Below are 14,512 nucleotides of genomic sequence, written 5' to 3' on the forward strand. Positions count from 1 at the left end.
ACCATGGCGCCGCATCACTGTTGCTATGGTTTCCTTATCTCCAGGATATGGCTCAAAGCAGGCCTGCCTTATTTAGGACGCTCGTCAGATTCTCAGCGTGCTGCTGATTTTGCTGATTTAACCCGAGACTACTTTCTCCCCTCTTCAAGATGAGGGATAGAAATAGAAACACGAGTTGTGCCCATTCTCAATATTTGTTCCTGATCTGCTTCTAATCCAGTATTCATTTCACGCTATTATCTGACAGATTAACAATGCCTGTCTGACATGGTGGCTCCTGAGTATATTTCACCGTCGCTTCATCTTCCCCTTCATTTGTGTTGTGTCACAGATTATTACATTAAACACTGTAATCCACATCTGCTGTCTGAATCATTCAGATTAAAAAAAATACTGTAATTTTGTACTTAAATGTCCATTAGGTATTGATTCATCCATTTTCTATGCACCCTATCTTGTTGAAGGTTAGGGGTGAGCTGGATCTTATTCCATCTGATAAGGTGAGACGCAGGATCCACACATTATAGACAAATAACCATTTTCTCTCATTTTCACACCTGCACACATGCGATTATATTCAATCACACTTACACAAATAGTGCATTTAGTTACTCGACTATAAATGGGCAAAATGCCTATAAAGAAGGTATATTGCAATATCACAAAGCTGAAACTGTAAAATGCAAATAACTGTGACGGTAAGAACTAAGGAAAAACTGAGCGGTGCTAATAAATCATGTAGCTACCCGGATTTTATTTTATTTTTTTACAGTAGGCTTTTACACAATTTCAGGGACATGCAAAATGTTCAATGGGATTTTTAAAATAGAGAATTAATGATTGAAATAACTTTTGGACAATAAAACCATATACTGTAAAGCATTTTTTTAACCACTTATAGTACACATACTGGGACTGAGACATGCCTAAATCACAAACAACCAATGATAGAAAATGGTATCAAAAGAAGGAAACACATTTTAAGAGACTTGTCATTGTATGTGTGCAAATGTTTGCCCACTTATATCTCCTCAGTTTCAATATTCTACTACATTTTTTATGATGTCTAAGTGCCTGAATCAGGACACTATCGGTACTTTATATTATCGACCAGGTGACGTCATGCTTGGAGAGTCAATAAAAATCATCACTTTAATGCTGTTTTAACACGCCCATTTAATGTGGTATATTTTGTGAAAATATCCCACCCTACTGTTGTGTAACGGTTATGCCTGCTGATGCAAACAGCTGACTTAAAAAAGGCAACAAAAGTGTGCATATTAGCGGAGGTGGGAGTCTCGCGCATGCGCGTGAGGTCCATTAAGGCAGCGACTACTGGAAAACAAAAGGGAGTGAGGGGGAGAGACAAAGGCAGGCAAATGTCACAATTCATCCTTTAATGGCGCAATTAGACTTTAAACAACTTAAAGCGTCGTTGCTGTTATTCGAGGGCTGACAAGACGGAAGTGGCGTCGTTTTTTGTTGTTGAGTGGAGTACAAATCTCAGCGAGAATCCACAGGTCCTTCGCTTTTCTCCCCACCGTCTCGTCACTGTTTGTTTTTGGGACAATGTCGACCGAATGAGCGCGTCAGGTGAGCACATTTCAACTAATTATGTCGGCGAGAGGAGGGAAATGATGAAGTTTGTTCGCTCGAGTTAGTCCATGTGTTTAAATCTCGGTCGCATAGATAACTCAAGTCAAAGCTTCATTTCGAAATCACGTTTCAATGTGTATTATTTCTGTTGTTCCTGCCATCAAGTTGAAGGTTGTGATTGTCAGACTCGAGGACGGAAGTGAGCTGCGCGCGCACCCTCTCCAAGGAGAGGCGCTGTCCTCGGTCCTGAAGCCTCCGGAGGGGACAGTGAACTCCTGACCCCATTAAGTGTGGAAGTTCTCCCGCCAAAAAGTCATTATCTACAGCAGCAGCAACTATAGAGAGGGATGAATATGCAAACTCCATCCAGAGTTCATCTGCACATTGTAGTCTTTTTGGTTTGTTTGGGTAAGTATAATAGTACACCAATAAGTTATTATTATGCTTAATTAGTTGGGTTTACTGTATGTGTAGATTATTAGTGCAGCTCCACTAGTAAACACACCCTTCCAGGCTTGAATTTTGTTTTTTAGCATTTTTCTCTACCAAGTAGTTTGTGGTGTAGAAAATATTACGTGGGGTATTATTTTGAAGCTTGTAAGTGGCAGACTTGCAATCTTCTCCATTCAACAATTTACAACATGGACAAATTTTCCGCAGGATTAATTTAGATTTTTCCAAAGATTTATAAATAGAAAATAAACCTTTTGGGGTATATCTGGTGGTGCAACCCCAAACACAAGTTTGTGTCGCTGTTTTTTGTTTAAGTCTGCAGTAGCTATTGGTTTGAAACGTTATGGAGATGTATACAGTGGGGTTATAATAGTTTTGGAATTTTCATTAGAATTCATTTTTATTTTGTTTTGAGTTTTGTTTTTAAAATGTAGTTTTCATTTGTATTCAGAGCGAGTTTGTAAGTTTTGATTAGTTTTATTTTTCCCCCAAAATGTTTCATTTTAAAGCAGTTTTTTTTTTTCTAGATTAATATTACTTATTTTTTTGTTGTTTAAAAAAAAACATCATGGTAAGTATTGAGTTCTAAAAACTCAACAAAGATGTTATTTTAAAAACAACCATCCACAAGTCAAATATGTCATGTTTGGGTTCTGTTTTTCCTTGTGTGTCTCCCATGGTCTTGTTAAGTGTAATCCCGCCCTTCCTCGTGTCAACCAATCAGTGCCCTCGGCCATTTGTGTTTTGCCCCAGGTGTGTCTTGTTGGGTCATTAGTGTGTGTGTGTGTGTATTTAGTCTCCTGTCTCCCCTCTTTCTGCGTCGGTTCATTGTCATTTTCCTCCCTTCATGCTGGCAGTTTTTGCCTTGTTGTCCTCGCCACGTTTTGTTTTCTGTCATGCGGTGAAGTTTGGTTGAGGACCCAAATGCAGGGAAGCAGCAGGGCAAGGAGGCAGAGGTGGCGGACAAAAAAAGGAATTTAATTATTTAAAACAAAAGCAAAACTCCAAATGGCAAGGTACAGTACTGTTGTCACTTTGAATTTTCAACCACGTGACCATTAGCAACCATCAGACAAAAAGCCCACCGACATTAGATGCATCATGAAGCACTCAGTAGGGCTCAGATCGTTTGTGCAAGCTCATCCATACCGACCTCCTGCCTTAACGTCATTAAGATGCACGTGTCAAGGAAAATGACAAAGATGTCTTCAAAACTCAAGCTTAACAAAATTATGCTAGAGTGCTGTTTGGCCTCTACCCCACCCCATATGTGGAAATCCGCAATATAGATTTCCTATAATCCAATAACAATTAAAATCTAATAGAGGGCCTGACATGAACCGCGTTTATCCAGAGAATGAAGCGTCAGACTAATCCCATTCATTTTCTCAGTTTAATTTACCCCTTTCTGTGCTTCTGTGCGCTCGTTCCCCATACGCTGCATGTGAAATGATGGAATCAATGTTGTCACGGTCTGCCTTTTGGGGGGTGGGGGGCGGCTTTGGGTTATATAAGAGAACTGTACCCAATCACACTAGAGACATCCATGTGGCCAACTCGCAGAGGCTGCTGCTGTCACGCTTCCCTTTCGAAGACATCCATCTTTATCTTGAGAATCCCTTTTATTCTTCCCTATGCATCCTGTTCACTTGATTCAGCCTCCCATAATTTGACCGTCACATTTATTTTCCTTCTCCTATTGTCCTCCCCCTTAAAGCAAATACTAATAGACAAAGGCCATCATTAGTGCTTACTGGCCTGGATGAGCTTGGGTTTGTGATCAAGTACAGAGTCGAGCCGCTTCCCGGTGCTCACAGAGCTGTAAAATTGAGTGGATGTCACGTTAATGCCTACTGAGCTTTGCCATTTGCTCCAAATTGGATTCAGTGTAGACTGAAGGGCTGCAAGAAATCGATCATAGGCTAGACTGGACCTGAATGTTATGTTACTGTATTTTATTAATACATCATTGAAATTAAACAAAAATCGTGTAATTTTGCTGTTCATTTTATTCCAACAATAAACGATGTAAGGAGAGAAAAAAAAAGTGCATACAATTTTTTTTCCCCCCAATTATTATTTGAACAAAACTATCCTAGCATGACACCTTTTTATATGACTAATGGAGAAGTGGTTTAAACCAAATTAAATATTATAGTTTTTCAGGTGGTGTTATAAATTAGTTGTTAAACCTAGCTCTATTTTTTTACATTTGCGCACATTGCAAGTCTGCGCTTGCTTCACCTTCGCTTCCCACGACAACTTTCAGAACATTCCCCCACTGGCTGTGTTTACCCTAAGTTGCATGCTATATATATATATATATATTTTTTTTTTCTTTTGGCAATATCTGTGTACCTCGGTTATTTTGGTGTTTTGATGTCCTTAAAAAAACATTGTTGTCCCCAGTTTGTGATCAGCTGAATATGACGTGATCGGGCCCCATATCCAATCACATGATCGGGATTGGGACATCCCTATGTATTATTTTGCGCTATTTTATTTTTATTATTAAATCACAAAATCATTACAGTATAGGTAAATTTACTTTTTACAAAAATGTGTGAAAGGTTGTTTATAGAATTGATCTGATTTGATTTTCATTTTAGCGATTGTTTTTGAGACAATTGGTATCTGGTTTAAAAGAACAGATTCTGTTTCAGTTTCTTTTCTTCATTCTTAAATCCCAGAAATTGCAGTACTTGTTTGCATCCTTATTTTGTGCTGCACTGGTGCTATGCTATAAAAAGATTCTGTTGACCTGGTTTGAACCACTTCTGTTCTAGGCTTTTTGCTACATAATGTTTGGGATACTTTTTTTTTAAATTTTTTTTTTTAGTTTTTGGGTTTGGTTTTATTGAACATATAAACATGAAGAAAACGCATTACAAGTATAAAATAGTAAAAAAAAAAAAATTTAAAAAATAAAAGAATAGGAAGAAAGAGAGTTTATATGATCAAAATCATATGTTGTATTGAACTAAAATAATTGATGCACTTTCTTTATTTTTTTTTGCCACTGCAAACTATTTTTCACATGACTGTTGAGTTGCAATTCATTTGTTTCCTACCCTGTCCTTTTTATTTTTTAGCGGCTAAGCTAATCATGCGCTCTCTTCGTATTGCAGTTCAACTGAGCCAGCCGGTATGCGTGGACATCCCCTCAGGGACGGAAGCGGTTCTGGGAAAGATGATGAAATTGACGTGCATCTCTTGTATGAAACGTGAGGAGGTTAAATCCAAGACCCATGTGGACTGGTACTACATGACCAAGGCGGAAGAAGACGTCATACCTGACAAAACCCTCGTAAGTTCCTCCCCCAGTATTTTTTAATTTTTTTGCTAAAATGATGGCCGTATAACTCACCTGTTTCGCTCCTCTAGATATACAAGTACGAGGGGGACTTTCCCATGGAGGTGGACGGACCGTTCAAGGGCCGCCTGATGTGGGACGGCAGCCAGGACCTGCAAGATCTCTCCATCAGCATCGTCAACGTCACCTACAACGACAGCGGCGTCTACGAGTGCCACGTGCTTCGCCAGTTCGAGTTTGACGCCTTCACGCCATCAGCTTACGTCTTCAAGAACATCACGCTGAGAGTGAAAGAGGAAGGTGCGGTTCATCGCGAAACCTTTTCCCCCAGAAACATGGGATGGCACGGGTTCAGATTAGTGGGTTGTAGAACTGGTTTTCAGGTGTTAAGATTGTGTTATCTGCCTCTTTCGTATGACAATGGTGCGAAAATTCAAGGTCAGCAGCAGTCTCGAGAGATACGCTACTTAAATCTCGTTCTCAATTGTTTGTGATGTGGCTGATTAAGTCCTAGTCAGTCTCGCCTGCTGCACACCCGGCGATGCAGCAGGCTTATGATAGTTTGGGATTTTTCATTATTTTTATTTCGTGCTGACTTTTATTACTGAAATACAGTTACTCTTAATACGTTTCCTAACTGAAACTACATCTTACGTTTATTAAACTAACTAAAACTGACTAATAATTAGAGCGAAAATCTCCTTTGTTTTCATATTTGTCCATTAATATCATACATAAGCTTTCGGGTACATTTAAATGTATGAATTTTTAGTATACTTTACTTTATTAAGCAATACTTAGTGACTTTTTTTTTAAATTTATTTTGCACTAAACAAATATTCCATATATTTAAATAAAACTAATAAAAACAAAGCATAAAAAAAAAAATCAGTAAAAACTAATTAAAACTAACTGCACTTTAAAAAACAAAACAAAATAAAAATTAACCATGATGTTCCATTAATATCATACATAAGCTTTCGGGTACATTTAAATGTATGCATTTTTAGTATACTTTACTTTATTAAGCAATACTTAGTGACTTTTTTTAAAATTTATTTTGCACTAAACAAATATTCCATATATTTAAATAAAACTAATAAAAACTCAACTAAAACAAAGCATAAAAAAAAAAAAATCTGTAAAAACTAATTAAAACTAACTGCACTTTAAAAAACAAAACAAAATAAAAATTAACCATGATGTGCCATTAATATCATACATAAGCTTTTGGGTACATTTAAATGTATGAATTTTTAGTATACTTTACTTTATTAAGCAATACTTGGTGACTTTTTTTTTATTTTTTTTGCACTAAACGAATATTCCATATATTTAAATAAAACTAATAAAAACTCAACTAAAACAAAGCATAAAAAAAAAAATCTGTAAAAACTAATTAAAACTAACTGCATTTTAAAAAAAAAAAAATAATAAAAATTAACCATGATGTTCCATTAATATCATACATAAGCTTTTGGGTACATTTAAATGTATGAATTTTTAGTATACTTTACTTTATTAAGCAATGCTTGGTGACTTTTTTTTAAATTTATTTTGCACTAAACAAATATTCCATATATTTAAATAAAACTAATAAAAACTCAACTAAAACAAAGCATAAAAAAAAAAATCAGTAAAAACTAATTAAAACTAACTGCACTTTAAAAAAACAAAACAAAATAAAAATTAACCATGATGTTCCATTAATATCATACATAAGCTTTTGGGTACATTTAAATGTATGAATTTTTAGTATACTTTACTTTATTAAGCAATACTTGGTGACTTTTTTTTTAATTTATTTTGCACTAAACAAATATTCCATATATTTAAATAAAACTAATAAAAACTCAACTAAAACAAAGCATAAAAAAAAAAATCAGTAAAAACTAATTAAAACTAACTGCACTTTAAAAAAACAAAACAAAATAAAAATTAACCATGATGTTCCATTAATATCATACATAAGCTTTTGGGTACATTTAAATGTATGAATTTTTAGTATACTTTACTTTATTAAGCAATACTTGGTGACTTTTTTTTAAATTTATTTTGCACTAAACAAATATTCCATATATTTAAATAAAACTAATAAAAACTCAACTAAAACAAAGCATAAAAAAAAAATAATCTGTAAAAACTAATTAAAACTAACTGCACTTTAAAAAACAAAACAAAATAAAAATTAACCATGATGTTCCATTAATATCATACATAAGCTTTTGGGTACATTTAAATGTATGAATTTTTAGTATACTTTACTTTATTAAGCAATACTTAGTGACTTTTTTTAAATTTATTTTGCACTAAACAAATATTCCATATATTTAAATAAAACTAATAAAAACTCAACTAAAACAAAGCATAAAAAAAAAAAAAAAATCTGTAAAAACGAATTAAAATTAACTGCACAAAATTAACCACGATGAAAACCCCCAAACTATTACCGTAACTACAACCCTGTCGGGGAGTCAACCATTTCATTCTGAAGCGAGAATGAAAATAAATAAACATATTACCTCATCAGCTCTCGCCTCTGGCTTTCCCCACTTAGTTGGGGTAAAAAAAAGTAAATAAATAAATCATATTTAGCTAAATCTCTTTCTGTCCCATACGTGAAACCAATGTTTCTATTGCTTGCCTTTTGTTTCTTAATCTAAATGTGATCATCCAAAAAACAAACTCATCTCATCACAAATCTGGATTTTGTGAGCAGTGTGCTCACTTTTTGTGTTCTACACGTTTCTAATCCAACACATTACATTTAAAGTAAAGTATTCGGTTTCCTGCTCCTTCGACTTGCATTTGAATGCTTCCCATCAGACCACACGTTTACAACACAAACGTTAACATTAAGGTGAATCTGCACAGCCAAATACGATCCAGTGTGGAGATTTGATCCCAAAATAGTTTCATGTGTTGGTTATCCAGTCTAAAAATGAACTCGGCGTTTTTATCTCTAAAAGTTGAATTTAACTAACAGGTCTTGCCTTGGATCTCATTTGTTTGTACACGGGTTCCTAAAAATCAGTCTGAATACTTTGATGAGTTTTCCTTCATGCCAGCAGCCTCTATTGCTTATGTTTAGTATGCACTGAAAGTAATTAGTCGTTGCATAACAGTGGAGGCAAACGTGTTTGTTGTGCCCACCGAGACTAAGCGTCTTTTTGCCTGCACGAGGCTTTTTTTTTTCCTTCATATCCCACTTCTGTGCTATCAAATGTCACAAAGAATCCCCCCCGTGTTCTGTACATGATAGTGCGGTATTATGTTCCAGTAATGATGTTCATTGTTGTCAAATGGATTATCTAGTGTGTGTGTGTGTGTGTGTGTGTGTGAGTGTGTACTTTGCCATGTAAGCGATTATATTACAATAATAGGCTCTATTTGCCGAGGCTGCAGATTCACATGGCTTTCTGGAATTTAGCACCTTGTATTCACCACACCTACTGTGCAGCCTTATTCACCGTAGCGAGTTTGAATATGAATGAGTTGACGATTTAATGAGACAAATCTAAGCAGTTATGTGTTTTAGTTGCAGTTTAAATCATGAAACCAACTGTGATTTCACAGAATTCATCTTCTCTTTGAAGGCTCACTTGTGGAGTTTTTTCTTTCTTTTTCTTTTTTCTCCTCTGGAGAGCTCAGTATTGTTCTTTCGGTATATCATTGCTCTCTTTTTCTTTTTTTTTTATATATATATATTTTTAAATGCATTTTTCTTTTGAATGTGGGTGTGTATGTGTGAGTGTGTATTTGTTAGTTTACCTAAAACCTATTAAAAAATCCCATACCGTTCACCTAAACCGAACACTTCAGAACTTTTTTTTTTTTTTAAATCAATTTTACCAGTACAATAATCGAAAGTTGAGATCCTTAAAAGATTATATATAAAAATCTCCACAAGTAACCTTTAACTTCACAGGATGTTTTATTTGTAGCACAAGACGTAAAAAAAAATCTGCTTTTTAAAATCAATAATTTTAGTTAAATTTAATACAAAGATAAATAACAAATCTATGTGAAGGCAGAATTTTTTATACATCTCTTGGATTTATTACCATTACATTGTGCAGACATACCTAACACATTTGCCACAGAATGGAATCAAAAGCATAATGTAATGCTCCGATGTATCTCATAATTATCTGAATTTATCCTATTAACTCATTCAAACCCAAAAACATATAAATATGCTTTTTAATACTTTGTCCTTCTCTCCCACATTTTTTTTAAAGCTATAGCATACATAAGGCTTTGATACAGCTTCTGACCTGAAGAGGTCGCTTAAAGCAATAGTAGTTATTACAAAAAACGGCCAGCAGGTGGCAGCAGAGTATAAGATCAACCAGTGCCATGTTGCAACAAGCTTTTTTTGCCAGTGTTTTCAACAGGTTTGTGAATAATGATGAATTTTAGCTATATTCCAATGCTAATTGTTGCAAAACGGAAACAGATACAACTATACTTTTTTTTTCCTGATAAAAGAGGAGACTCTGATCTTTCTTTTGGTAGGTTCCATGTTTTTATGGAAATGGAACACAATGTTCTGTGGGCCTTTCAAAATGCAGTAAAACAGCTGGGATCGAAAGGGGTTGCTTCAGTGAAAATGGCTGGGCGTGAATGTTAATAATAATAATAATAGCAAGAGTGGTCTTCTTTACAGACAACCTGATTGTTATTGTGGGTTGCAGTGCACACCATAAGAATGGAAAGATACTGAATAAAACATTGTCTTCTCGCTTGTGTTTGTGCTCTGGCAGCCAGCCTGGACACCACCGCCCTCTACTCCGAGATCATGATGTACTTGCTGCTGGTCTTTTTGACCTTCTGGCTGTTGATAGAGATGGTTTACTGCTACCGCAAGATCTCCAAGTCTGACGAGCTGGTGCAGGACACAGGGTGAGTGTCATTGGAATGAATGAAAGGCAGTGAGTGGGAGGGGGAGTGATAGAAATGTAATTGACAGCCATCAAGTTATGGAAAGGTTCGTGTAGACAAGACAATCTTTTTTCTTTTTTTTTTACACAGCAGGATAATGCTATATATTTTTTATTTCAGTTTCAGTTTTTCTATTAAAAAAAAATAAACAGTTTTACAGATTTTTTTTTCTGTCAAAAAATATTCAGAAAAACAAGGAAAATATATTCAGAAAAACAGGAGGAAAAATTACTCAGAAAAACAAAAACAAAAAAATATTCAGAAAAAAAACATTCCAAAAAACTGGGAAAAAAAATATTCTTAAAAACAGAGCACCAGCTTCTTGAGTTGTTTTTTTGTTTTTGTTTCTTTTTTAAACTTCTGAAAGTGTCCGTCTTTAGTGAGTCTGCAACAAGTCTCTTGGAGTTAAGAGGTAAAACTTGTCCCCCCCTTTTTTTTGAGTATTTTTTTCTGAGTAATTTTTCCTCCTGTTTTTTCTGAATAATTATTTTTCTTGTTTTTCTGAATTTTTTTTAATACAAGAAAAAAAAATCTTTAAAACTGAAAAAAACAGTCAGAAAAAAAGAGACACACAAAAATGTTAGTGAATGCAATACTCTTCCATAAGCAATAATGACATAATTAAAATAAACTTTTTCTGCCACACATTTTGCTTCAATTTAATGGACATTGTGCTGCTCCTCCTGCTATGCTGTGTATCAGCTCCTCAATAAGCCTCAGTAATATTCGTCTATATTATCTTTCATACACACTAATATAAGAGTTGACAGCTGAGATAATTGGACCTCTGTTGCTAACCAAAACAGCAGCACATTTAGGGAAATCGGCCGGTTGTCCACATCACCCACTCCAGACCCGGATAGAGGTGGCTGTGGTTGTGCATCATGATGGGTGTTGTCAGTGTTGCCTGACTTTCTGCAGATTGCATCAGTCATTTCAAACACTTAAACGCTATCCAGTGAGGAATTTCCACGCAAAGAGATGAGAGAGAACAGGACAGAGCTGAGGAAAAAGCAGGCCGACAGATGGACAGAGAAATAATTGAGCCCGCGCCGCATCTGCTTGTCACACTCGTGTAACAGTAACCTGTCTTTTCACGGAACACATCTGAGAGCGCCGCATAAATCTCGACTGAATGCTCCCTTTTTTTTTTTACTTTGAACCACCGTCGCCACTCCGCCAGAGACCGAGTGTTTGCGTCACCCTGTCAGCGCTGACAAAGACCAAAAGGCACCTGTGTAGTCAGCTCCCGCTGGATGGCCATTGTGTTGACGGGGCCCGTCGATCCAGACTGACTGCATCCAAACAGGCAATTTATGTGTGAATCGGAACAATTGCGGCGCACAGACGCCGGCGTCTGTTTTTGTTGACAATTAAGGCTTTTGTCAGACGCTTCTTGAGACGCACAGACAATTTACTGCACATTGCATTTCTTATTATTCCAGAATAGTGGCCAGGCGAAGGAGGCTGTGCATAAAATTCACAAAGTTTCTGTTGTGGCATCACGGCCTTGCCACATTTACAAATGCAATGAAGCGCCATAAGAAGCTAATTGACCACTAATTGATGCACAGGTGGGCATCCTTTAAGTAATTAAAAGTTTACGAACGGGTAAATGTCATCCGTTCCTACAGTTGAGACAGTTAAAGGGGAAGTCATTTTTTTGGGGCAAAAAAAATCAATTTTTTGACAGTAGTATGTAATATGGCATTCTGGTTAATATTGCGTTAGCGGAATATGAGTTAAGCAGCAAAATCTGGCAGTTTTGATCAATTTTGCTGTCGAGTGAAAATGACATCGCAGTTGCTCAAATGTCAGGTAGCAACCAATCACAGCACAGCTTCAGAAAACAGGTGAGCTCTGATTGGTTGTTGCATGAGCTCTGAGCAACTGTGATGTCATCTTCAGTCGACAGCAAGTGGCAAAATGGCAGCCCGAGATGGTTGAAAAAACGGCTGGATTTTGCTTTATAACTCATATTCCACAAATGTAATATTAATCCGAATGTAATGTTAATGAATAGTGAGGTCACATACAACATATTATTGTCAAGAAATGTTTAAGGTAGACTTCTACTTTAATGGGCTGCGTCATTATTGAACTTCCCAACATGGATGCAGCCTTGACCAATCGACCCACACGCAATCCCACTATTCAAGTGGTATTTATTTTGTAGAATCTACATATTTTATACCGTTGTAGTATCATGCGTATATAATTAGCCAAAGAATAAGAGTCGGGTTAACATTCAAAAGAGTTTAATGAGTTAAATTATTCAGTAGACTACAAAATAAAGCAAGTCAAAATAAAGAGATTATCTTGAGCGAGAATTTTTTTCTTTTCTATTTGTAATTAAAAGACATATTAAGAAGGCGGCAAAAGAAACAGTTTAGAAAAAGCCGGCCACTCCATTCAGGGACGATTGCATTCGGCTGACAAATTAGATAGCGCTACATTCAAGTCAGCGTCTCTTTTATAAGTTTCCAATGGTGCAGAGAAAATGACCTTTCCGTCAAGAATAGCCTCCATTTTCTCATTATTTCCAATGCAGGAATTCCATTTTCATTTTAAACCGCAGCAAAAAGTGCTTATTGGGCCATCATGATATTAGTTTAAAATGTAAAATTAATTCTCACCCATCCAACAAAGGTTACTTAGTAGCCACATTCCTTGTGAAGAAAAGCTGCACGGCCAAATCGTTCCTCATAATTCAAATGTATGCATCGTCAGGATTTCTTTTTTTTTTTATGACATGCAGATAATCGTCGCACCATTTGAACAGGGGTGTGCGAGTACTCCAGCTTCCTCCCACGTTCCCAAAACATGCACGTTTGGTTCATTGAAAAGACGAAATTGCCCATAGATGTGAATGGTAATTGGTTATCTATAATAATAATAATAATAATAATAAACATTTTCATTGTGAAATGGTAAATGGTTCACTTGTGTAGCACTTTAAATAAGCCAGTGGGGAAATTCACATACAACAAATGATAAAGGCTTCTTGAATTTGCATGTCTTTGAATGTAAAATGTCAAAAGTAAATGTCATTGTGCGCATGTACAAGATATAATCGAGCCTAGCAAGTATGCCATATATATGTAGTAAAGATATATGCACTTCTTCTCTACAGTACTACATTTAATGATGATGGTAGAAGTCATCCATTTTCCAAACCGCTTATTACCATAGCAATATAAAGTTGCAGCTATTTATTGTTTATTGAGGGGAGGAATGTGTTCTGCTTTGCCAGGTATTGAAGGAGCGTGACGGGACAATAAAGATCAGCAATCCTGAAAATCAAACCCCCCCCCCCTCCCTCCCTCCTTGTGATGCCGTTTTCCTGTGAAGAGCCACAAATGTCAGTTTATTACCTTTTCTGGGCTCAACTCAAGTGCCCGCAGTTGTAACACGAGTTGAAGATCAAATGTCTAATGTCACGTAACAAGCGGCTGCACTTCATGCAAACCTGGCCTCTTTTTCATACCGTGTAGTGCCTCTGTGATGATTTATAAACAGATACGAGCAAGTCAACACAGTATCCTACTGCTGTTGCGGTTACTCAGATTTAAAAAAAAATATATATAAAAAATGAATAGCTTGTACTGTCCTTTTTTTTGTATTTTATAAACTAATAGGCTAATACCTTTGTAAGATGAATTCTACTTATTTTTTATTGTTATGATGTGCATTGCTGCTATATATATCAAATATATGACTATTATCTTTTCCCTGCTGTATTTCTGTTGCTTTTTAACTCGTCCTCCTTTTCTCCCTGTCTAAATCTTCAATCCATATACTCAGCGGTGAGGTCTTTAAATACACTGCTTTGCCGGTTGTTGCTGCTGTTCTACATTCAGTCAAGGCTTTATCACTACTTTGTAAGATTTTGTACATATTTTGCAATTCATGTCATGTGACACTGCTCCTGTTTTGCAAATCTTTGAGTAAATTCAACTAAATTCCAAATCTGTTGTAGTGTTCCTCTGGGGTTGGGGGGGGGGGTGCGGTTGGGGGGGGGGGGTGCGGTTGGCAAGACGTAATGCCAAAGTCAGATTAGAATTTGGCAGTGACCAATCTGTCATAGAATCCGAACAAACAATGGTGATATATTTTTTTTTTTGTGTGTTTAGAAATGTGCATAGTCACAACAATTGGTCAACAAAATAGCATTGCTAGCAATACTAAGCTAGCATTAGCAATGTG

General features: G+C 36.1%; 1 protein-coding gene across 5 annotated transcripts; it reads left to right on the top strand.

Annotated features, from left to right (window-relative positions):
- Nucleotides 1-1,298: 1,298 nt before the first annotated feature.
- scn3b (sodium channel, voltage-gated, type III, beta) lies at nucleotides 1,299-14,275 on the top strand. Of its 5 annotated transcripts, none has more exons than XM_077566866.1 (6): nucleotides 1,300-1,593; nucleotides 1,762-2,004; nucleotides 5,178-5,356; nucleotides 5,434-5,662; nucleotides 10,129-10,267; nucleotides 13,560-14,275. In XM_077566866.1, exons 2-6 carry the CDS (start codon nucleotides 1,944-1,946, stop codon nucleotides 13,564-13,566), a joined length of 615 nt encoding a protein of 204 aa, XP_077422992.1. In that variant the 5' UTR covers nucleotides 1,300-1,593; nucleotides 1,762-1,943; the 3' UTR covers nucleotides 13,567-14,275. The 5 variants fall into 5 exon arrangements, with proteins under 5 accessions (XP_077422995.1, XP_077422992.1, XP_077422993.1 ...); XM_077566867.1 differs by having other exon boundaries at nucleotides 1,782-2,004; XM_077566869.1 differs by lacking the exon at nucleotides 13,560-14,275 and having other exon boundaries at nucleotides 1,299-1,593; nucleotides 10,129-10,271.
- Nucleotides 14,276-14,512: the final 237 nt, after the last annotated feature.

This window comes from Vanacampus margaritifer, chromosome 5, assembly GCF_051991255.1.
Source record: "Vanacampus margaritifer isolate UIUO_Vmar chromosome 5, RoL_Vmar_1.0, whole genome shotgun sequence".
NCBI classification, from domain to species: Eukaryota; Metazoa; Chordata; class Actinopteri; order Syngnathiformes; family Syngnathidae; genus Vanacampus; species Vanacampus margaritifer.